This window comes from Amborella trichopoda, chromosome 5 (assembly GCF_054954075.1).
Source record: "Amborella trichopoda isolate Santa Cruz 75 chromosome 5, AtrichopodaSantaCruz75HAP2 v2.0, whole genome shotgun sequence".
Taxonomy (NCBI): Eukaryota; Viridiplantae; Streptophyta; class Magnoliopsida; order Amborellales; family Amborellaceae; genus Amborella; species Amborella trichopoda.
Window position 1 is genome coordinate 42,908,192 of NC_142340.1, and position 24,929 is coordinate 42,933,120.

At 33.8% G+C, this 24,929-nt stretch overlaps 1 protein-coding gene and 1 long non-coding RNA gene across 2 annotated transcripts; one reads left to right on the forward strand and one right to left on the reverse strand.

The window, feature by feature from the left end:
• Positions 1–9,375: 9,375 nt before the first annotated feature.
• Positions 9,376–21,296, forward strand: LOC105420650 (Heavy metal transport/detoxification superfamily protein). The gene is made up of 3 exons (XM_011625061.3): positions 9,376–9,799; positions 12,764–12,839; positions 20,904–21,296. The coding sequence occupies exons 1-3, from the start codon at positions 9,599–9,601 to the stop codon at positions 21,038–21,040; spliced, it is 414 nt and encodes a 137-aa protein (XP_011623363.1). The 5' UTR covers positions 9,376–9,598; the 3' UTR covers positions 21,041–21,296.
• LOC148782125 (uncharacterized) lies at positions 16,337–17,824 on the reverse strand. The gene is made up of 2 exons (XR_016056378.1): positions 17,736–17,824; positions 16,337–16,509 (listed from the first exon to the last, which is right to left on the reverse strand). It is a non-coding gene; the product is annotated as an uncharacterized LOC148782125 (long non-coding RNA).
• Positions 21,297–24,929: the final 3,633 nt, after the last annotated feature.

The window sequence follows — 24,929 nt, forward strand, 5'->3', positions numbered from 1 at the left end:
TTAATAGGTGTCCAAGAACTAGGTGGTGAAATTTTAAAAAAGAGATAATAGACTTATTTAAAAATACAATGGTAAAAACAAGAAAACAATTCTGAGCATGAAATTAATATTATGTGGATCTTGATAGTATTAAGAAAGTGGTAAAAGAACTTTTAGGAGAATCTAGAGAAAAAGAAATTCTAATATGGAAATCTGGCCATGGGGTGATGATGTTTAAAGGCTATTAGTAAAAAAATGATCATGTTATAATGCTTGGCAATGTAATAGAAATAACCAAAATTTAGAATAATAAAAAAATACTAAGAAAATCTGGCCATGGGGTGATGATGTTTAAAAGGCTATTAGTAAAAAAACGATCATGTTATAATGCTTGGCAATGTAATACAAATAACCAAAATTTAGAATAATAAAAAAATACTAAGAAAATCTCTAAGATAATAGTGACGCTAAACTTAAGGCATATGATGATTTATGTAAAAAATGGGGATAAGAAAACAAGAAAAAGATGTATTCAAACTAGCAAAAATAAAACAGAGAAAGTGTGAAGATAGAGAACATATTAATGCATTAGGAGTGTATTTAGATGGTGTTGATGAAGGATGAAGAGGTCAACAAAAGGTGACATTTATTTTAAAAAATTGTTAAATGAGGAACACTTTGGGAGCATGACATTAGGAGAAACCTTCGACATAAATGAGGTCGCAGGTCGGAGATAGATTCGTAGGATTAGGATATTTGGAACATGACATTTGGAGAAACCTTTGACATAAATGAAGTTGGAGGTTGGAGATAGATTCACAGGATTATGATATTTGAAGTAAAAGAAGCTTTGAGAAGGATTAAGGTAGGAAAGGCTTTAGGATCAGATGATATCATGATAGAGGTTCAAAAGTATATGGGAGAGATTGGTATATTTTGGCTGACCAAGCTATTGAACAAGATATTAAAAATAAAGAAAATGTCAGACAAATGGAAAAAAAATACCATTATACCTATCTACCAGAACAAAGGAGATATAACATTGTATGAACTCTCGATGGCCCAAACTTATGAGCTACACTATGAAGATGTGTGTGAGAGAGAGAGAGAGAGAGAGAGAGAGAGAGAGAGAGAGAGAGAGAGAGAGAGAGAGATTAAGCGACGACTAATAAATAAAACGAGTGAACTAGAAAATCAGTTCGATTCGGATTTATGCCATCAATTGAGGCTATTTTTCTACTTAGGCAATTAATTAAGAAGTTTAGGTGGAATGGAAGAGATCTCCACATGATCTTTATTGATTTAGAGAATGCATATACTTAGAGAGGTAATTTAGCGGGTGTTGGGAAATGAGTCTCTATAGGATATATTGATATGATGAGAGATGTATGCGAGAGGGCTAACTTGGGTTGGGACAACTAGTAGAGAGATAAGTTAGTTTTCAATGATAGTATGCCTACATCATGTATAAGTGTTGAGCCCAATTCTCTTTATTCTAGTTGTAGATGAGTTAATTAGACACCTACAGATGCGTACTTTAGTGCATGTTAGTGGATGGCATAGTTTTGATTGATAAGACTAGAGACGATATCAATGTAAAGTTAGAATTTTAAAGAGATGCAGTAGAATCTAAATGTTTTAAATTTAACTGGACAAAGGCAGAGCATATGGAATGCACATTTAGTAATAATTTTAATAGAAACAACGAAGTAGTGAAGATTGATGACTAATAAATACCTAAAAGAGATTATAGATGCTATGCGGGGTTGATAATCTAGGAGAATGGAGAGATTTAGGAGGATTTCATACGTAAAAATTAGAGTTAGGTAGGCGAAGTGATGTGCAGTTGGACTTTTATATGACCATTGCATACTACTGAAACTAAAAGAAAAGTTTTATAGGATGACTGTATGACTAGTTATATTTTATGGGATGTAATGGTGGGTGGTCATGAAATAATGTATCCATAGGATGAGTGTAGTTGAGATGATGATCTTGGGATGGATCAATGAAATTATAAGAAATGATAGAATTCAAAATGAATACCTTCGAGGGAACTTGGGGTTGGATCCAATAGGCAACAAGATGAGGGAAAGTAGAATTAGGTAGGTAGGCTGGCCATGTGCAATGTAGACTTAATACAACACCATAAGAGCGGTGATTTGGTTCAAGTAGAAGGCTTTGAATGTGCACGGGGAATGCTCAAAAGGCCATGAATGAAAATCATGAAAAGAGATGTGGTTACTTATTATTTAACTCAGGATATGGCTCTAGATGGAGCAAAAATGATGGAATATGATTTATGTAGCCGACCCTAAATAGTTAAGATAAGATTCAAATAATGATGATGATTAATTTCCTTCTTGGCATGTTTGTCCAACCCCAAAAATCATATTTCAAACTCTGAACTCTAAAATGAATAGCAAAAACATGATTATGAACTTGGAAAACGCCCAAATACATAATAACCTCTAGAATTTGAATTTCTATTTTGATGTACCTTGTGCTCCATATCATTTTTACAGCTAACTTGATTGTTATTTTTTGGGAACTCAACTCAAGCTGCATTAAAGATGTTTTGAGGAGATTTCATCTCACTCAATCCCTCCAAACTAGGTATGAATTTGAACACAGGACAACGGCACTTAATAACTAATGAAGAAGGATACAAATAGAGAACAATCATTTTTATTGATTTGATGCGAAATTCGGTAGCTACGAGTGGAGATTGAATTGGTTCAAACTTCAAAGTTTAAATGATTTTTTTTCTTGTCATAATTTTAAATTATTAGATTTCACATCTGACGGCTAAATATAAATTTGATATTTTTATATCAAATGAAAATGATAAAAACGGTGTTATGGTATACAATCCATTAATTATTGCCAAGATAAATAGAAAATGCTAGTCAAAATCATAAAAAATATTTATTGTGGCCGTGCAAGAAGAAAGCCTACATTTTTTCTACCTTTAGACCAATATATTTATTTGTTTTGGCCCAAATGTTGATATTGGGAATGCGTCGGGCCGGGCCGGGTCGGGTCTCAATCGACCTGTCTTGACTAGTTATAAGCTGTAATGGACTTGAGCATATTATCTAAGACGAAGCTGGACATGGACCCGAGCCAGGTTGGTTCAAGGTCTATGGACTCAATCCTGACCTGTTGGGTTTAAAATCGGGGTCTAGACCTTGACTCGGTCGGGTCCACGGGCAGACCCGACCCAATACCCACCCCTACCTACATCTTTTTCTGTACCTCATACTTTTTTCTTCTGATATTTGGTTCATCATCTGAACAATTTTTTTTTTCAAAAAATGGTGTAAGGCTCTTAAAAGATCAGCCATCACAAAATCTAGGAGGGTAAATTGATTTGGGTAATTTTTTGAGCTCTAGATTGGTTGATTTGTTTATTTGTTAAATTGATCTCTTTAAAAAAACATAGAGTTTCGGTTAAATTAGATTGCCCTAGCACAGTATTTTGCCCGCGGGTGGCAATGCCGGACCACCAACCTAAGAATAATAAGCTTTATATATGTGTTAAAAAAAGAAAAGAAAAAGGTAAGCTTAAGATTTTTTTTTTTGACAATCATTATAGACTTAAACATTGAAATCCAATTTTTGCCCGATGAATTTTAAAGTGTTTAGAAATTCAAAATCTAACTTCTCTTTTAAAAAATACTCATTTACCATAAGAAATAGATACACAGTGTGCTCCACATGGGAGTATGCTACACATGCTGTAGTCTAAAAAATTACCACTTCTTAGACTTGCAACTTGGGTAGTTTATTACATGTTTCAACTTTAAACATTACAAAACGAGAAGTCGCTTTTTTTAGGTGGTGGGGAAGAGAGGCCCTACCCGTTTTTTGAAATAGATTAGGAGTTAGCTTTTTCAACATATAATTAGTGTGGTGGTAATGGAAACCACAATGTGGTGATTAAGGTATGGGGTGCTATCGTCATGACTTTAGTTTTCTTGGAAACCACAATGTGGTGATTAAGGTATGGGGTGCTATCGTCATGACTTTAGTTTTCTTTGTCAAACGTGAAGTCGTATTGATAGAATAATATATTATCTACGTACGACACATAAACGAAAGGACAAATATAAAAGCGCTATTTTTCCACGAAAAATATGTGCAAGGTCGGTCAACTTGTGTCTCTCTCTCTTTTTTTTTTTTTTTTCTTTTTTCTTTTTCTTTCAGGTTGTCCCTAAGTTTGATGTTTCCAACATAGGATCAGTTCTAAATTTCTTTTATTTATTTAATCTCACTTCAGGAACGGTTCGATGCCCTTAACCTTGGACCGCTCATTTGGGTTGCTTAGTCCAGTGAGCGGTCCGAGGTTTAAGACCTCGGACTGCTCTCCTGTGGTAATAAGGCGCATAACTACTGGTATGAGTTCCTAAACCTCAGAATGCTTAGACCTTGTTGGTCTGATATTTAGGACATTGGACCGGCCCCGACCTCATGAAAAATTAAATAAACAAAAATTTAAAATCAGCTTGATATTAGAAACATCGGACCAATGGGAAATTTGGAAAAGACAAAGATAAGAGCCGATTGACCTTGTCCATAATTTTTGTAGAAAAATAGTACTTTGGATTTTTTCTTTTGTTTTCTTGTCGGACATAAATAACTTATAGTAATAGGTGAGACTACGTAAAGGGTGAGGATTGTATAAGGTGTCCACTTTATACTACTACGTAAGGCTCATATCCAAATTTTATGGAAAGATGTAGTTTTATGATTGAAAACCCTAGGATGGCTTAACAATACACGTTCAACTCTAATTATGAAATATAAAATTCTAAAATTAATGCAGATTAAACATATCCATAAATACTTCAAAATATTAGAAATAGATGGTTCAGATAACTTGTTACGAGACTGATTCTTTTTACGACTGCAAATTCTTTTTGATCTTTATTTAATAAGTTGGAAGGTTTTCCAACTTTGAAACATTCTTTTCTACTATAGTTTTTATGTGCACCTCACTTCTATAGTCTAATATTGCAATCTTATATACTTTTTTTTTCACACATAAATTTAAAAGAGAAGTGTTCTACACTAGCACTTTAGATATCGTACCACTTCCCAACTGTCAGATATGCATGATGGATGGCTGAGATTATTGTTCATCTGCTTATATTAAGTGGAGGTGGAGGAATAACAAACTCTTCAGCTTTGGCACCATCCAACTCTTGGTTGTTGAATCGGATGGTTGGGAAGGTGCTAGAAAGCTAAACTCAAGTGCTCTATGGAAAACAATCAATAACATGAAAGCCATTAAAAATCGCCAATCTGAAGAACCTGAACCAACTTGGAACATGTGGGGAGTGGTTCAAGTTCCTCATCTTTTTGTTTTATTTTTTTCATCTTTTTATTTGTTAATTTTTGCCTAGTCGGCCAAGTCGTCTGATCGGGCTCAAAATTGGTGAGTGAACAATTCTATTCGCCAATCCAGTTTTTAATGCACGGATTAGTGTTTTAAGGCCCAGATCAATGGGGCATATCGTTTACCCATAGATCTATGTTGGATCATTGGATTGGTGATCCGAATTTGGTCTGGATCGGTCTCAATCGATGTTTCAGAAACATATTAAAAACAAATGAAACTAAATAAAAATTGGAAAAGTCTACAATGACGGCATTGATTTTTGGTATATGGTGGTCAGAATTAATCTTAACAGTTGGATGTAAAATTAGATGGCTACATTTATTCTATTAACGGAGTTCAAACTTCAAAATTTTTTTTTTCGAACTTTATGACACACCCAAGCTATCAAATTTCACATCAGATGATTGTAAGTAATTGTTTGCTCCTTGTATCAAAGGTAAACGGTCTCTTTGTATACAATCTCATAAAAATTAAAGTAAGGGTTTTATGGGGTGGAATTTAGAGGGGACCTAAAAAAATATTTGATTTAAAAAGATGGAGAAAAATGTGTAGGGTTTTAGGAGGAGTCAGGTTAAGACCTATACCATCCAAAAATAAATTCGGTCCCAACTGGTTCCCATCCAAATTGACGTTCCCCTTGTGGACTCATTAGAAATAATTTGGGTCACATTATATTTTCTCACTTGGGTCATTGTGGTATCACAACAGCAAACGAGGTGGAAACACGAGGTTTATTAGAATGTTTGAAATTGCTATGCACTTTGGAAGCGGGCAGGATTATCGAAAGAGACTAAAAAAATGTCATTGCTTGGAGTAAGAGAAAGGCCCGAGATTAAAGATTATTTTTCATCAAATTTGGGATATTTTGTCAACTTCTATGGCAACGGTCCAATATTGTTATAGAGAGGTGAATGAAGATGTCGATGTTCTTGCCAAAGGAGGAGTCCATACATCTTTTCTGTTGATTACTTCATTTATGTAATCTTGTCTTTGCTTGAACATATTGTATTTTACATATGAATTAATGATAAGTTGTACGTTACCGTTAAAAAAAAAAAAAAGACGGTCCGAATCGGGATCACCAGGTTTTAATTGGCTGACACTGATGAAAAGTAAGATAGTCTATCACTAAACAATTGACTTCCTATATCTGAAACTTACACACACCCACTCTGTGTTTTTGACTTTAAACATAGGTCGATGAGGAGCTCATCTCTCTCTCTATTGGCATATGTACATAAATAGAACCACTCTTGTCTTGTCTTATATGGGCCACCGAACCCCTCTCTAAGAAATCCATTAGAAAGTATGAGAACTCCTTTCTCTCATATAGCTATGTGCATGTGACCACACATGAGCAACGTGGCCCCTTTTATTACTTGATGTCACATCACCCCATTTTCTTTCTTTTTCTCGTCCTTGTTGATGCTTCACTCCCATTATGTCTCATTGTGGTGTCCACCCATGGTGCGTGCCCCTCAAACACCAACCATAAGTCCCAATAATTCTCTAAAACTTTTGTCTCTTAATGTGTGAGGAATAAAAAAAGAGAGGGCAATGACAAAGATGCCCTGGATTTCAATGGATAATCATGACATTTCTTGCATTTATTTTGCAAAACTAGCAATCATTTATTGGAAAATGGTTTGATAGGTAAAGCCTCACTTTATAACTCATCAAATATTACAATTTAAGTATTGAAAAACCTTTACATCTATCATGTGGCTTGAACATTATAGTTGTATAAAAAATTTAGGATTTCAAACTCTAATAATAATGTATATTGTAATTTGTTATCTAAACCGTCCATATTTTCCCTAAAAATAAATGTTCATAGATTTACAAGATCTTTAACATTTTTTAAGTTTCATCATTTTTGGTGTTGAAAATTGATTTTAGAGTCATCATGGAGATTTTCATTGTCGAAAGTGCTCTTCGGATGAGGATTTGAAGTGAGGCTTTATTTTGTTTTAACAAAGCCTAGGCCTTATAGAAACCTCCTCTTTTGTTTTTGGAGGAGGCTTGGCTACCCTAAACTTTATTTGCTATCATGGAGAAATTTATTTATGCCGGTGCTTCTTAGTGATATTTGAGAATTTATAAAAATGCCCTTCTTAAGAATCACTATATTGCCCTTCAGTGCTAGATTTGTTTTCAAAAGATTTCATGCATTTCTTGCATTTGCTCCCTCCTGTTAAAAAAATTTATGAGTATTTAAGGAAAAATATATAACAAGACCATTTATTTTTGGTACAAGGTGGTCACAATTAATCTTGACTATTGGATGTGATATTAGGTGGTTGCATTCATTCTATCGACCAAGTTCAAAGTTCAAAATAAATTTTTTTTGAAATTTGTTATACATCTAAGCTATCATTAGATGCTTATAAGAAATTGTGCCCTTGTATCAAAGGTAAATGGTCTCATTGTGCACAATCTCATTTTTAAAAACCTATTTTTTGGGGATGTAACCTCCTCAACTAAGATTGAACAAAGGCTACACATTGTTAGACGGTCAGATGTAGTGCTTGGGGATTCAACATCAATTTTTTCTTTTAAAATAAATATCAAAAATTTTAAGTGGATCCCAAAATTTTAGATTGAAAATATCCTCGGAGATAGCAATTTTATTCAAGGGAATAAATCCCGTGGGAGCATGCAATTTTCTTGTATTTTTCACCACATACTAAATGTACTGTGTGCCCCAGTGGGACCATGCCCTTTGTTTAATACACTAATCACTTGGGTACCTAGAACTATATTTTCCGGAAAATATATCACTGGCGTAATACAGTAGCTACAAATGGATTGTTACTGTTTGGGTGATATCTAGATGCAACTTGAGAAATACAATTGTTACTGTTTGGCTATGTTTAGAAGAAATCTGGAAAATACATTATCGATATTTTTGGGTAGGAAATACTGTGTTAATTTTATCTATAGTAAGGTGGTGTTTTTAATATTTTTTTCTTTTTTAGGATAAATAATCAATTTAAAACTACTTTGTTTTTTAATATACGAAAGTACTATCCACATAGATTAATTTAATTTCTCTTCTCCCTATAATTATTCTATTAAAAAGCTATTATTGTTGTTTGGCTATGTCTGAAGGAAATCTAAGAAATGCATTACCGTCATTTTGGCTTGGAAATATTGCATAAATTTTTCCTATAGTAATGTGATTGTTTTATATCTCTTAATATTTTTCCATGGAAAATATGAATTAAAACTAAATAAAAAACAATTATAATGCTCATATTAATATAACAACAATATTTTGAAGACTTACAAAAGAAGGGCATTACGTAAAAGAAAAAAAAGGGGTGAATATTTTAGAAAGAGAAAAAGGAAGAGGAGCACCTTGGTAAAGTTAAAAGTTATGGTCCTCGCAAGACTTTAGAGAGAGAGAGTCACACTTATATATTGACCTCAAATTTATGAGGTGTATAGTATGTTTTGTAGCGGGTCTGTCAAGCTCCACATTATCCGTCAACTCCGTAATACATTTTTCAGCTCTTGGGGCAACTAATTGATTTTATGGTTTTGAATGAAATTTTTGGTAATGTATTTCATTTTCTGCCTACCATGTACATACCCAAACACTAAAAATAATGAATTTCATAATAATCTATTTTCCTGTAACAGATTTACAGATACCCAAACGGCCCATAATTTTCCATTTGGAAAATAACTCAGGGGTATTGTAGTTAGTTTTCTTAAAATTTAAACTTACTACGCTATCACATGCAGTAACTTAAGGGTGTCATGTTTTGGGCATTCGCATCGTTAGATTATTAGGGTATAAATTATAATAAAACTTTTGTTATTAAAATACTCAAATGTTTAATAAAGAAAACATTAAATTAATGTAAAAAAATAATCAAACATCACATCAAACACTTATCCAAAGCTCCTAGCTATTTAAATTAAGAAAAAAATAAGATAAAAAAAAAACTATCTAATTGGGAGCAGATCAAAAAGATCACAATCACTCTCGACAGTAAGTGAAGTCGGGCCATTGATGCGAACGAAAGATTGACGGCTAAGTCTAAAAATATATTCGAGCTTTGTGAAGTATCCTACCCATTTAATTCTACATTTGATAACTCGAAATGATTGTGACCATTGCTCATAATAAATACCGGTGCTATTTGAAGCTTTAAGCTTCTCTTTGGGCTCTTAATTTCCTTGTCTTTCATTCCTCTCAGTAGGTCAATGGGTATAAGCAGAGTACTGAATTGCTTATGTTTCTCAAATGGGGCAAGTTCGATGTGCTTGTGTTTGGGATCAGAGAACATTGAAGGTGATGGTGAAGAGAGAAGAGGTCTGATACAGAATAACAGAGGTCATGTCATGAGGATTAGGGATATAATTTCCGAGGAAAGAGATAGGTTGGCTTTTCAGTTGATGCCCCAGGTAAACTATTCTTTCTCGTAATAGCTTTGATTTGTTCATTTTTTTAAAGTGTTTAAACAGTTTCAGATCTTGATTCCCCATAGTAAATCATTGTTCTTGGGTCCCCTCTCTCTCTGATCCTGTGTAATCCATGGCCTTGCCCTCTCTCTCTCTCTCTCTCTCTCTGTGATTCTGTGTAATCCATGGCCTTGCCCTCTCTCTCTCTTCCTGCATAATTCATGGCTTTTTCTCTCTCAAAATGTAATAAGCAATTGTCACCCTACGTTTTCAAAATAAAATAAGCAATTCATGGTTGAAAGATTGGAAGCTTTAGGTTTTCTAATTATTAAAAAATATTTCTTTTAGGTTGGTTGAAGATGTTGACAAAATTTGAGGTCCTAATAATATCTAATATGGGTTTTTCCCGAGGAGCGAACTATGAAAAGGAAAAAATTTATATAAGGTTGAGGCCCTAAACTATCAAACTCAAAAATTCAGTGGAAGAAGTTGTGTTGATGCTGAAAAACTCTCAAATCTGATCATCTCGACCTTGATATATATGGATGTAAAAGGAAATTGGACTTCAAATCTTGAAAATAGTACATCTTGTAGTCCATTATCTAGACTGTCAATTTTCAAGATTTTCAAGTGTCCATATATCCGCTTGATCTACACTAATTTTGAATTTTAAAATTTCTAATTAGATATTCATAGATCTACTTGATCTAACGAATTTTTGAATTTTAAATGTAATAACTAGAAATAAAAATAAATTTTTAGTCTATTATAAAGATTTCTAATACTGAAAATACATATTTCTGCACTTTTTTAAGGGGCCCTACTTTGTTTGTCTACGGCCTCCTCCTTGTACAAACCACACCCTTAATAAAAATGTGCCATTCCTTGCATTTATTTATTGGTTCAATTGCTCCAGTGCTGGACAAACTCCACCAACGTTTATGCATTGGAAAATTGATGCTAGTTGCCCCCAAATATGGACAAGTGAGGATATTCATGTTTTGAAAGAAATTAATAAATGAAATCAATTATTAGTTGGCGTTTATAAATTTGAATAAAGGGTTTGTGTTCTACACCCTTGTCTTGCTGGTTTCATCGGGCGAATCCTAATGCAACGGAAATACAAAAATATAATGATTGGATCGAGGTGATATAAATTTTTATTAATCCAATTTCATGGTGCAATTTTTCTCATTTTTTTTGCAAGAGTTTCTTCTGATTCAAGAATTCGATTCTTGCAACCTTAAACTGACTTACTGAAAGTATCGTATACACAATACAAATCCCGAACCTTTGATAGAAGGCTCAAGTTCTATTAATTCACCTATATGGGTAAAAAGACTTTTTTGGAGAGGCATGTAAATCTCATAATGATTCTCTACTTCTTTTCTCTCTTAACCCATCTTTATTAGAATATCCCCATGAGATAATCCTATCCAAAAATGACTTATTAATTTTATTTTAGATAATATTTTCTCAAATCAACTTTATCTTCCATGGAAATTTCCTATCACATATAATTTCTTATTCCTTTCCCTACTATTGGCAAGTCCAACAATAGCATGGATATCCTCTTTTCTATTAGCCATTAATAATATTAAAAATTCCATGGATGTCATAGCACCCAAAAGGGGTGGACTCTAAATCCAAAATCTCCTACTCATCCCACATTAAATCAACAAAAGGGCGTCAGTTTGGATGATACATCACAATATAAGAACTCTCCCATACTCTATTAGAAAATACACCATGAGACTTTAAAGTGAAGTGCATCTCTATAGAGAGAACCACATTAAGTCTCCATCAAACTAACGTGGAGCACCTCTTCTATTTTTATTTAAAAATGCTCCACCTTGCCCTAATAAAGAAATAAGGCCCAGCTTGTGCCGAATTGGGATGACCCTATCTTGGCCTTGGCCCCACTTAGCCCTTAGGCTTTAGTGGCCCGACTGTGGCCTGCCCCTTTAGCCATATTTTGTGTCCCATGCCCTAGTATTTTAGAGCCGGGCCTATTGCCACCCTAAGGATATAAATGATGGGATTTCCTTCCCTCAAGATTCTAGAGAATATGGTGAAATAGTTAAGGGCAAGCTTTCTATGTTTCCCCTACAACATAAAACTTATATACTTCCTCTTATCCAACCATCCATTTTGAATGGATGGCTAAGATTTCCCAATCACAATGTCACGTCTCTACACTATTTTATTTTAATTTTTATATATAAAATATTTTGACACCAAATTTTGGGCATCCAATCCTCTACTAAACTCACACCTGTAAAAAATATAAAAAAAAAATCCCAACAAAAATAACCAAAATACCCCTGAAAGATTTAATGGGTTTTTTTGGTCGTTATGTTTTATAGAAAATTATTTTTAATATTTTTTGTAGGTGCATCCCAATGAGAAGATGACACGTACCAAATATCATATTCACACACTTTGCATAAAAGAAATTAAAAATAAAATACTCTGAGGCGTCAGATCTAGGATCAAACCGTGAGTGGCTCACTTGATCAAAATGGGATTGTTAGATGATAGGGGAAGCATAGATCTTATGTACTGTAGAGGAAATATAGAAACCTTTCCCAATAGTGAAACCTCTAAATGCTAAAACTTTTCGTATAATCCTCAGAACGAGCATAATGTTTGGGGTACTTCAACTTTAGTGGCACGTTAGTCCTCTTTTTTATGAGGAACCTTTTGTTCTCCAATACGGCATATGCTTTTGAGCCCCTCCATTAGAAGTCAAATTGGACGGCTAGGGGTGTGTGACAAAATTAGAGATCTTTATTTTTATTTGAACTTTGAGTCACTTGTTTTTAAATTTGATGGACATCAATGATTATGATGTTCTTGTATTAAAACTAAATGGCCTCTTATAATTTCCACATAAATTATTCTTTTTCTTCATTTTTTTTTTTGTTGCTAAAACCTAATTTGTTTGTCCTGTGACTGAATACACAGATGGTGATATTAAGGGTGTCTTTGCATTGCAAAGGATGCGCCAAACAAGTTGGAAAGCATATATCGAAGATTGAAGGTGAGAGAGATGGCAAAAATAATATTGCATGGTTTAATACATTTGCCCTATTTATGTATTTATAGGGCAGTGATTTCATGCAACAGTTGTATCATAGTATAACGTAACAATCTTCAAAAACCATGTTAGGGCCATTTGTTTGATCCAAAGTTTGAAATATACACTCATTTCATTTTAATGAACAATCACAAAAAGAAAAAATTGAAAATGGAACTTAGAAAGTATTTTTTTAGTCCAATTAACATAGGCCATCCATTTTAATAAGATGCTTAGATCAATGCCTTAGAAATATTTTTTCGTTTCCATTTTTTTTAGATTGCTTTATTATCATTAGATGAACAATGTTAAAAAAGAACAGCAAAGATCTTGAAATTCACCAAATGAATGGTCTAGATTTGTTGGAGGATGGAACTAATTTTGACCATATCTAGAGTTCAAATTGAATTTTTTTTTTTTTTTTTTGGGATTGATTATTGAGATGAAGAGAGTGTGTGTGCGAAATTATGGGTCATACAAATACCATAAACATGGTTTTCTAGAAGTATGGTTACATTATACTTTAATACAGCTGTTGCATGAGATCATTGCCCATATGTATAACACTGACTAAAACCTTTTAATACATGCATTGATAACATTGACTAAATACTTGCAGGGCTGATTGGGAGTTACCCAAGTTAGCCCAAATAAGAACCCTAGTGATTCCAAAGGAAAACCTTGGAATCAGCCCCAAATATCCCTCTTTGCTGCTTTATTTGTTAGGAAAAAAAAAAAAAAATCATCGGTATGACTCAAGATCTGCTTGAGTAGTGTTAAGAGTATGAGAGAGAAAATGAATACTCCAGAATTTACGTGATTCAACCAATTGGACCTATATCCACGAACGGAGAATTAATCTTTATTATTATGACTCTTCTATGGCTCCCTTATACATATTTATAGAGTTGTACATGATAACCTTCTATATTGACGAGTTCACAATAGGAAACAGTGATCAGCTTGATTAAAGGAAATCAAGGTTATTTAGGAAAGCAGCTGATATACAGATATCACGAGGCTACCTCAACACTTCCCCTCAAGTTGGTGCAAAGAGATTGAATGAGCCCAACTTGGTAAGAGCACAGACAAATTTCTCCTTGCCAAGTGCTTTAGTGAAGATATCTACAAGTTGATTTTTATTGTTAACACGAGGGGTACAAATCGTCTTGGCTTGAACATTTTCGCTGACCAAATGACAATCAACTTCAATATGTTTAGTTCTTTTATGAAAAACGAGATTAGTTGCAATATGGATCGCAGCTTGGTTATCACAAAGTAATGGTATGGCTTGGTTGATCTGAAACCTAAGTCATTGGGAAAGAATTTTAACCAAATTAGTTCACAAATTGTGGATGCCATGACACTATATTCTGCCTCAGCACTGGATCTAACGACAATATTTTGCATTTTTACTTTTCCATGTAACAATATTTTTACTAACAAAAGTACAAAAACCTGTGGTAGATTTTCTATCTGAAGGGTTACCAGCCCAATCTGTATCACAATAACCAATTACGTTTTCATGTCCATTGTTTTTCATCCAGATTCCATGATCAGGGGAAGATTTTAAATATCTTAGAATCCTATCAATGCCCTGCATGTGAGAAGATCCGAAGAAACAATCCGTTCTTAGAATAAACAACTTATGTACTAAGGAAATACTTTAATTTTCCTAAATCTTTAATATAAAAAACACAGCCGAGATATTTCTTTAGTTGATCAATCCCTTGTATGTGGCTCCCAGTGACTATAATGTCATCAATATATACCAATACAACAACAATTCCAGCGGAATTCCTTTTAATAAATATAGAAGAATCAGCATCGCTTCTAGTAAAACCATTATTCCTTTTCATAAATATAGAAGAATCAACGACGCTTCTAGTAAAACTATTATTTAATAGGGCACTGCTTAACTTGGCATACCAGCCCATAGGAGATTGTTTTAAGCCATATATTGCTTGCTTTAGTTTGCACACAAGATCTGAATTTTTTCGAAGGTGTCCATGAGGTATTTCCATATGCACCTCTTTTTCTAAATCACCTTGAAGAAAAGTATTTTTAACATTGAGTTGGAACAAGGGCTAAATTTGATTTGTGGCAATTGAAAGAAGAACTCTAACAGAGTTCATTTTGGCCATAGGTGCTAAAGTTTCTTTATAGTTTTCACCATAAGTTTGTGTAAACCCTTTTGCAACCAACTTAGCTTTGTACTTCTCAATCATACCATCACTCTTGTATTTGATTTTATAAACTTATTTATTTTCAACCACTTTCTTTCCTTTGGGTAACTTGATAAGTTCCCAAGTATGGTTCTTATCAAGGGCCCAGAGTTCTTCTTCCATAGCCTTTTTTCAAACTGAGTTGGAAATAGCCTCTTGGAAGTTAGCCGGTTCTATATTGGAAGAAATATAGCTAAGGTAAGAAAAATAATTTTGAGACATATGAGAGTAATCAACAAATTGTTCAATAGGATAGGTGGAAGCATTATAGATATAAAAATAGAAAAACTTACTTGGGAGACGAGTGATACGTTGAGACCGAGTAATGGAAGGAGGGGCCACATGAGAGTCGATTTGATGAGGTTCACCTTGATGTTCTTCTTCATGAGGTACTTCAACTGCTTCTCCTCCATCATTTTTATCGGTATCAAAATTATCAACAATGATGTTGGGCATAAAAATATGGTTCATTTTCCCAAAAAACAACATCACAGGAAATGATAACTTTGTGATTGATCGGATCATAGCATTTATATGCCTTTTGAGTGGGACAGTAACCGATGACCATATTTTTTTTTGCTTTAGCACTTAATTTATCAAAATTTTGATTGTGCACAAAACAGACACATCCAAATATTTTGAGATGAGTCAAAGAAGTCTTCTTTCCTTTTAAAACTTCTACAAGAGATCTACTTTTCAAAAGTTTGCTTGACCATCTATTTATTAAGTAACATGCTGTTAAAATAGCATCTCCTAAAAAATGTTTTAGCATATTGCTCTGAAACATTAGAGCTCGAGTGACCTCAAGTAAATGACGATTCTTGCGTTTGGCAATTTCATTTTGTTGGGGAGTTCCAACGCAATAAGTTTGATGAATAATTCCTTGTTCCTTTAAGATAAGTGGAAAAAATGTTGTTTACATACTCTGTCCCATTATCAGATTGCAACAATTTTAATTTTGGCATCAAATTGAGTTTCAATCATTTTAGAAAAATCTCGAAAAATGGGGAAAACTTGATCTTTTGAATGGAGTAAATATAGCCAAATCGTGCTCAAAAAATCATCAATAAATATCACAAAATATCGATGTCCAAGAGTAGATTTAATTGGAGCAAGTCCCCAAATATCAGTATGAATTAAATTAAATGGAGCAAGAGATGTTATAGTAGAACTTCTAAAAGGCAAACGAGTTTATTTCGAGTACCGACAAATCTCACAGTCCATAGAGTCCAAATGCAATGAAGGAAAAATGTAACAAAGATTTTTCTCAGAGGGATGTCCGAATCTCAAATGCCATTTTCTATTGTCTGTTACAAGGGCTTTTGTGGCAGAATCTAAAATGTAAAGCCCATGAAGTAGCTTCCCTTAACCAATCTTCCTCCCCGTGATCCGGTCTTGAAAGAACACATCTGAAGGAGAAAATATTACATCACAATTGTGGCTTTGGGTGATTTTACTGACAGATAATAGATTAGATGAAAAAGAGGGTAAATAAAGAACATCAGAGTAAAATGAGCTACTAAAAAATTTGGTTTTTCCATTTCCTTCAACAGGAGTGAGAGTTCTATCAGTTATTGTGACCTTTCTTCTTACATTCAGTACCACGATTTTTGCCACGCCCATGCCTTGGTTTAAAGTTTAAAGTAAAAGCTTTTCCAAAGCTATGATTAGTTTCACTTTTAAGAGCCGACCTATCTGATTTCTCTGGATGATTTTTATCATTTCGTATCATAGCATGACGCTTAGATTCTTCTCCATTAATAATGAAACAAGTAAAATCAAACTCAGGAATTTATTTAGACAGTAAGATTTGGCTTCTCAAAGCCTCATGTTCAAGTCCAAGACCAGATATCAAGGCAAATGTCTTTTGTTGATCTTTTTTAGTTTCAAGTGTTTTTCAATTCAGCAGTGGTGGGCAGATAATAATTTAATTGATCAAATATATCAGAGACAATACCAATACGCTCACTAAAAAGTTTGATCACCCAACTTCAAATTCATAATTTCTTATTTAATTTGATTAACTTTTGCGGCATTATTTAGACTGAAGGAATTTTGCGATTCATAGAATTCAAAAGCCAACCTTTTTTCAAATCATTGTTAGTTTCTCACTCCTCATATTTTGGATTAGTACTTTACGGGGCATTTTTAGTTCCATTTATGTATCCCAATTTTTTTTTTCCACTAATAAATAATTTGGTAGAGTTTGTCCAAAAAATATAATTAACTCCTTGCTTTCTAAGGTTGGGATTTGGCTCACTATTGTTAGAATTTTCAGCCATGGGAACAAATACATGGTAAAAAAAGAACAAAAAAAGTCCTTATCGAGCCAAGCTAAAAAAAAAAGAAACCCAAAAAGAATGCCCGAGAAAGTAAGAGGTTCAACACCCTGTAATTATTGAAGCTAGCGAAGTGCACAAGAGTAGCCCATAAAATAGTGGAATAAGAATATTCCCTTCTTGAAATAATGTGGTCTCAGTGGACCACAACGAACTTATGAGAGACAGTTTTATAAGGGAAAAGGGAACAAGAAGCTGAAAAAGGCGCCGTGAGGGACTTCACAGATCTTTGCTCTCCCAAAAAAAAGACAGCGATTTTAGTAGAGAGAGAAGAGGGTCACAAGCGGCTGCAATACCTGGCAGATGTGTGGCTTGCTCAAACAAGAGAAGGCAAAGGCAAGGTCAATGAGAGCCTGAACCAGTGGGCTTCTTTGATGGAAAGTCGACCTTCGATTCCACAGGAACCCAAAAAACAGGTCGATTTCACTCGTTACAAGCACCCGAAAACTCCCTTTTTAGCAGGGAAACGGCTGGCTTAGAGGCGTAATGGGGAAGAGAGCCTCGTTTCGGTGGTTTCGGCGGTCGGAGAGTTGCTGGCCGTTAAAAAATTATCGGAATTCGGTTGGTCGATAGCCAAAAGAAAGGTTCTGGATTTGGCAAAGAAAACCCTGAATATTGACCGGAAAAATTGAAGATATGAAGCCCAAGCTTTTACAACTCGCCGGAAAAGCAGGTCGTGTCAACGAAAAAATCTGGCCAAAAAAAAAAAATTCTAAAAGAGATTAAATACAGGTAAAATTTTACGCTCTGATACCAGAGTATGAGAGAGAATTAATCTTCATTTGTACAGATTTATAGAGTTGTACATGATAACCTTCTATATTAAAGAGTCCACAATAAAAAACACACTGATCAACCTAGAAATCAAGGTTATTTAGGAAAATATCAGCTGGGCTGTCTCAACCATCGGATCAGGTAACTCGGGCTTGAGACCCTGGGTTCAAGCTTGAATCCATGGTTTTGATCATAGATTTATACCAAAAAGAAGAAAATTGCCTTTTTCTATTGATTTTTTTGATGTTTGAAGACTTATTTTTTTTATTAAGTTTCTGAAAAGAATTATTAAAATTTTACTTTAATTAAGGTACTATTTAAAGGTCTTTCTAAGAAAACCCCAGCTGAGAATGTTTTATTAAAATAATGAATATAAGGGGTTTAATGTCGCTTTTCTTTTGGACAATGTTAAATTTTTTATTGATGATCAAGAAAACTTACAATCAATTATACAGCAAAGAGGCTATCAGAGACAACCAAGCATAGTTTTAAACGGTCCATTTAAGTTGTTAAATGCAATTATTGGCTTATAAATCATAGTTATTAATTTGGCGAGATTCCAAACTTTGGACCGTGTGTTAAACAAAGTTTTTTTTTTTTTACAAAGGAATGATATGATTTAAACTCTCTTTGTACACTTTTCCATAACAAAAAGGATTTGGGAGCACATGTAGAAATGTGGGCCCTTTAATAAATCTATTTTTTAGATGGATTTTTCGATTTAAGTTTTAAGGATACGTAATCTCTAACATGGAAATTATGAATATGAAAAAATAAATAAATTTTAAAAACTAAAAATAATAATTCTATTAAGAAAAAATTTGGACTGTTAGTTTCAATTGTTTTTAGATGGACTACATATTTGCATGGATGCTTTATACTTCTAGACCGCATATGCAGAAATGGGATCCAGCCCGCATGAAATAATTTTCCTAAAGAAAAAAAAACCATAGTTTTTAAACAAATCCTCTCTCTCTCTCTCACTCAAAATCCCTCATAAGGTAGACAAGAATCTCTCTCAAACACGCGCACACACAAGAACATTCGACCCAAAAGTTGTGACAAAACTCTTATTGTATTGGTGAAGCAGGCCTATTAATTGACATTGGATTTTGTTATACATGGGGAGGGGGTTCACTAGGAAATCAATTTATTAAAAGGAAAAACTTATATATGGCTTAGGATGTAGGATAAGAGGAGAAGCCACACCTTAAAACCTTAATGGAAAATTCAGTTCTAGTATTGAGAAACTCTTGAACCCAATCATCTTGATATTGCTAATTACATATGTAAAAGAACGTGTATTTCAAGCCTTAAAAATAATGTATCTTGTAACAAACTATTCACCGTCCATCTCAAGATAGTTACATATTATTCACCGTCCATCTGAAGATGTTTACAAATTCATTTGATCCGCACAATTCTTAGGACTTCAAATTATTATTCGAATGGAAATAGATCTTCTGGCCAAAAAATGTTATCTCCTCTTCCAATTTATCTATATCCTCTTGGTGTCTATAAATTTTTTATCAGATGAAAATATTCCCCTTTTTGTTGTTTTTATTAAATATGATATTCCGAATGTTTTATTTTAATGCATTTCATTTCATTGAAAGTGTTTGTGATCTATTTTTATTTCAAGATTTCTTCGATTTAATCCAGAAATATGTGTCTTTTTCCCCTTTTTGTTATTTCAAAATTTTCTATATAACTAGAAGCCTGTATTCTAATTTTCAGTTTTATAGGATCTTTATAAACATAATTATAAATTTTTCCTTTTTTATTTTCACATTTGGGAAGTCTAATCTCGGAAAAGTCATAGGCTGAAGGTTTTCATGAGTCAGCCGACTCATCCATTTAAATGAGTCCTCCCTCCAAAATCTATCTTTGATTTTGGATCAAACAATTTTAGAGTTGGACAATCCATACTATGGTGATATAAAAAATAAAAATAAAAATAAAAATATTTAATTATCTTTTTTGGACCAAGGATTTGTAGATAATGTGGGACAACCAACTTTTTTCATCCATCTCTAAGATGAACGTTAGTTGCATCAGGGGATGCACACATGTAGAATTTCAAGAGCTCTACAAATTTTCCAAAAAAAAATTCAATTTTACCAGTTCCAAAATATAAAATGTCCACACTGCCCTTGAAATAAGGTGTCTTTTAGTTTTGGGCTCGTTGTCGTGAAGCGACATGCAATGGTCTAATATGCACTTTCGATCATTTGCATGGTTATCAAGTCATGTTTACACACTTTCAAAATGAAAAAAAGTTAAAATAAAGGATCATTTTAAGTTCTAAAAGCACTATGATTGAATGGATTTTTTTTTTTCATGTCAAGACCTAGTGAAGTATGTCAATTTGGGATTTGGTGAGAATGGAACTCTAGACGGACACTTGTTACCTTAATCACCTCTACCAATGGAACTCTAGACTGACACTTGTTACCTTAATCACCTCTACCAACATTTTATGTTAACTTGAGACTTAGTGAGAATAAAACTCTAGACTTCATGTTATGGTACTCGCCACCTTAACCACCTGTGACAATAATCGATTATCTTCTGTCTAACTCTCCTCTCTATTAAATTCTCTTTTATTATCTCATTTATATGTTAAGTTGAGAAAAGGCTTTGACGATGTTGATGATGCTAAGTTGCACTGTATATTTTTATTTGTCTAGGTGTGACCTCCTTTGCCATAGATTTGGAGACTAAGAAGGTGACAGTTGTTGGGGACATAACCCCACTTGAGGTTTTACAAAGCGTTTCGAGGATTAGGAATGCACAACTATGGGAAAGTCCCCGGTCACTAAATTAGGTCAAGTGAGTTATGGTATATGTGCTTGGTCATGTGGAAAGTTAATTAAGCCAAAGTTTTTGCATAAAATTGTTGGAAAAGAAGTGAATGAGTGAGTGATGGATGTAAGAATTGGGCTTGGGCGGTTTAGTAGCTGACGATTAGCTGGACGACATCTTAAGTTCGATTCCTACTGCTGAACTACGCCAAAAAAGAGTGATTGATAAATGCACGTCAATAATCATATGTGAATGTAGATATCTCCCTTCGAAAGAAAGCATTGTTTATCCGAGGGTTTTGGCTTGGTTGGATATGTCAGCCATGTTCTGAGTGTAGTTTATTGAGAAAAAAATGTGTGTGAGAGAGATAGAGCGGGACAGAGACAGAGACAAAGTGCCATTCTGTCAAAACTAGGGCCTATGCTATAGGCATAGGACCGGGTCAATGACAGGCCACCATGGTCCCTTGGGCTAGGCCTGGGCACTACGCCACAATAGGGGCAGGCGAAGTTTAGCCCTTTTTTATCCATATTTTTTTTCTTTATTTTCTTTCCCAGGACGGGCTCAGGCTGGCTCTATAGGAACCAGAGCCAGGCTAGGGCAAGGGCTGGCTTGGGTGCCTAGCCCTTTGCTAGCCCTATAAAAAACTTTCCATTTTCTCTTTAGAGTAACATAAAACACTTTTTATAAAGGGTGCGGTTTGTATACAGCCTAGACTCTAAACAATCAAATTAGAGCCTACCTACAAATAGTGTCGAGAAGTGTAGTTTCAACATTGGAGATCTTTGCGATAGCTTTAAAATATATTTTTATCATTATTTATAAATTTTAACGTTTCAAAAAACAGTGTAGATCGACAGATCTATGAAAACTTGAAAATTGACTGTCCAAAAATGCATTACGCAATATACTATTTCCAAAATTTGAAATCCATTTTTTCTCATGTTCATATATCTTGATGTCAAGATGATCAATTTGAGGATATTTGGGCATCAAAACAATCTCTTCTAGTGAATTTTGAGGTAGGCTCTAATTTGATTGTTCAGAGCCTCGGCTGTATATAAACTTTTCCCTTTTATAAAACCACACTTTTTACGCTTTTAAAATTTATAATAGTTTGAAGTAACCAAAAATATCTGTCCACTAAAAAACACTAACGAAGGACCTCTGGAGCAATTTTCAGTTCGATTATTATTGACCCTGGTGTCATTTTTTACCCAACAAAAGGGTTCAAGCACCCGAACATGTTAATATTTGAGTAATTTACGTATGGACAATAAAAGTTTTTCTAAAATGCTTCATTTATAGGTGGAAATTACAAAAAAGATCAGTTAGCCCATTTATTTATTTTCCAAAATTGCCTCTTGGTCAGAGGACAACCTCAGACCGAATTTTAATTTTCATTTTTTTAGTTTTTTTTTGTTAACAGCACACTGCCCCGCTAACAAAAAAACTAAAAATAAATAAATAAATTTGGACCGAGGATTCTGTCATTCTACCAAGGGGTAATTTTGGAAAAAAAAAACGGGTTGACTAACCTTCTTTGTAATTTCTACCTATAAACGAAATATTTTGTATTTTAGAAAATAGTTTAGGATCTATACGTAAATCATTCTACTTCTTTTCAAACTTTTGTATTTCAAGAAAGGTAACAATGACCATTGAGTAAATATCAAGGTCGCTAATGATTAGGAAAAATATAATTTAAGGGGTCATGACCCCGTTACAAAATCATCAAGGGGATCAAAATTACCTTAATTAACATTAGATAGTTCACTTTTTAATATTCATTTCACTTAAGTACATCCCTGCCCAAATTGCTAATGTTTAGGGTTGAAAGATGGTTTATAGAGATAAAAAAAATGGTTTATTAATGAAACAAAACCGATGGTAAAAAAAAGTTGTTCAAAGAATGTCGTTTTTAATTTTTAATATTTATTTCTTTACATAATAATATTCCCCATGCTAGAGATTATACATTCCTAAAAGATTCAGTTCACAACCCATCTAACAAGTGGTTCATATAGAGTGGGCGCATATCTACATATGAGTCAGTAATCGCTAAGCAACTTGGAGATTGAGAGGATACATACAAATACATATTCCTAAAATTCCTTTACTTATAGAATATGATACAATAACCTTAGATAGATGATAAATGATAGGTAATCATAGTGGTTATGAGATTGAGATCTCCATTATGACATCCATGATTCAAATCAAAACAGGCCTATATGCAACATTAAACACAAAAGAAAGCTTATGTTCATCAATACAAGCAAACATTATGTTGCTTTTGCTTCTTTATATCCATTCATAGCTGATATTCAATCGTAGCTTTGAACTCAGAGCTCTCATACATTAGGTACTGAAATTTTTGTTTCAGAATAAGGTTTAGAATATGAAATATTAAATCTTTGGCTCTTAGGTTTTCATATGGATTACAACTTCTTCATATTTTTTTTTTAAAAAAATACAAGGCCAGGTCAAAAAGAAGAAAGAATTAGTACAAAATCCCACATGACAATACGCTTAGGTATAAATCTATAGGGTCCAAATTTCAATAACCGATTCATTATGTTCACACTAGTGTAAAAAGATCAAGTAGAGGGGTGTTGTTTTCAACAGGTACAAATGACCCCCAAGACTTTAACCCCTCACTCCGTCCATGGCGTCTTGAGTTTATTTCTAAGATTGAGAACATTTTTTTTTACTAAACGTTGTAAAAAAAAAAAAAAAACCGTCGCAGGCATGTATGCATTAACTGGGCAATAATTTGCATGTGTTTTTGTCATTGCTCATTCTCATGCATGTCCATAGTAATGAGGAGAGAGAAAATCTTCAATTAATCTACCTTAAAATTTGTAAACACAACTGGGAAATAAAACAAAACAAATACTAAGAAAAAAAAAAGAAAACTTTTATACTTAGGCCTTAGGGAAAAAAAAAAAAAAAAAAGGTAGGGCCACACTTTAAATAATTATCCTAAGATATAATTTTGGTGTCAGAAGTCAAAATGATCATTTCGACGTTGACAATTACAAATCTAAAAAAAAAAAAACGATCTCTAACGTTGCATTTTGTAACTTATTATCTAGACTATTTCATAAATCCACTAGATTTGCACCAGTTTTTGAGCTTTAAATTACATAGTGATAGATGAAAAAAACTTTCAAGCACGTTATAGATTTCCCATAGCCTAAAGTGTATTTTCCAATAAATTTGGAGGTGCTGCCTTACTATTTTTAAAGTAAAGCTTAGGCCTTATATTAGTCCTCACTCGGTTAAAAAGAAATTTTTTTTTGGTGAGTAATTCAATGGGGAAGATAGGCCCTACCCGTTTTTTTCATGTAGATTAGGTAAACCAACATGTGCTAACTAGGTATGGGGGTGCTACCACCAAGACCCAGCTTGTTTCTTTTTTCTTTTCTTTTTTAAAAAAAAAGATGAAAAATTTACAAAAAGCCTACCTCTTTTTCCCACTAAATATGAGATAACACATCACAAAGTAACTCCCAACCGATTAACAAAGATAGCCACCGCCATGGCCGTTTCACCTTAGGCTTAGCCTATAAATAGCCCTTTCAAACCCCATAAGAACATCAAGTGCAAGTGAGGAGAGAGAGAGAGAGAAAGAGAGAGAGAGGGATGGGAGGTGGTGCTGGTGCTAAGGTTTTAGTGTCTGTGACCTTGTTAAGCGTCCTTGTTTCATCGAGTGATGCTCTTAGTCTTTATGATTTATGTTACTGGCGATGTTACCATTGCTGCGAAAACTTGGTGAAAAAAGATTCAAAATTATCTCAGATGCTTTGTACGAGTCGCTGCTGGGTACAATGCAGTAGTGGGTCTCAGTGGTCGGTGTCGTCATCATCGTCGTCCTCTTCTTCCAAATCGAAGACAGATGTGAATGC

Coding starts and splice junctions, on each gene's coding strand:
- LOC105420650 (XM_011625061.3), top strand. CDS start 9,599: ATGGGTATAAGCAGAGTACTGAATTGCTTATGTTTCTCAAATGGGGCA. Junction 9,800..12,763: donor CTTTTCAGTTGATGCCCCAG/GTAAACTATTCT, acceptor CTGAATACACAG/ATGGTGATATTAAGGGTGTC. Junction 12,840..20,903: donor GCATATATCGAAGATTGAAG/GTGAGAGAGATG, acceptor TTATTTGTCTAG/GTGTGACCTCCTTTGCCATA.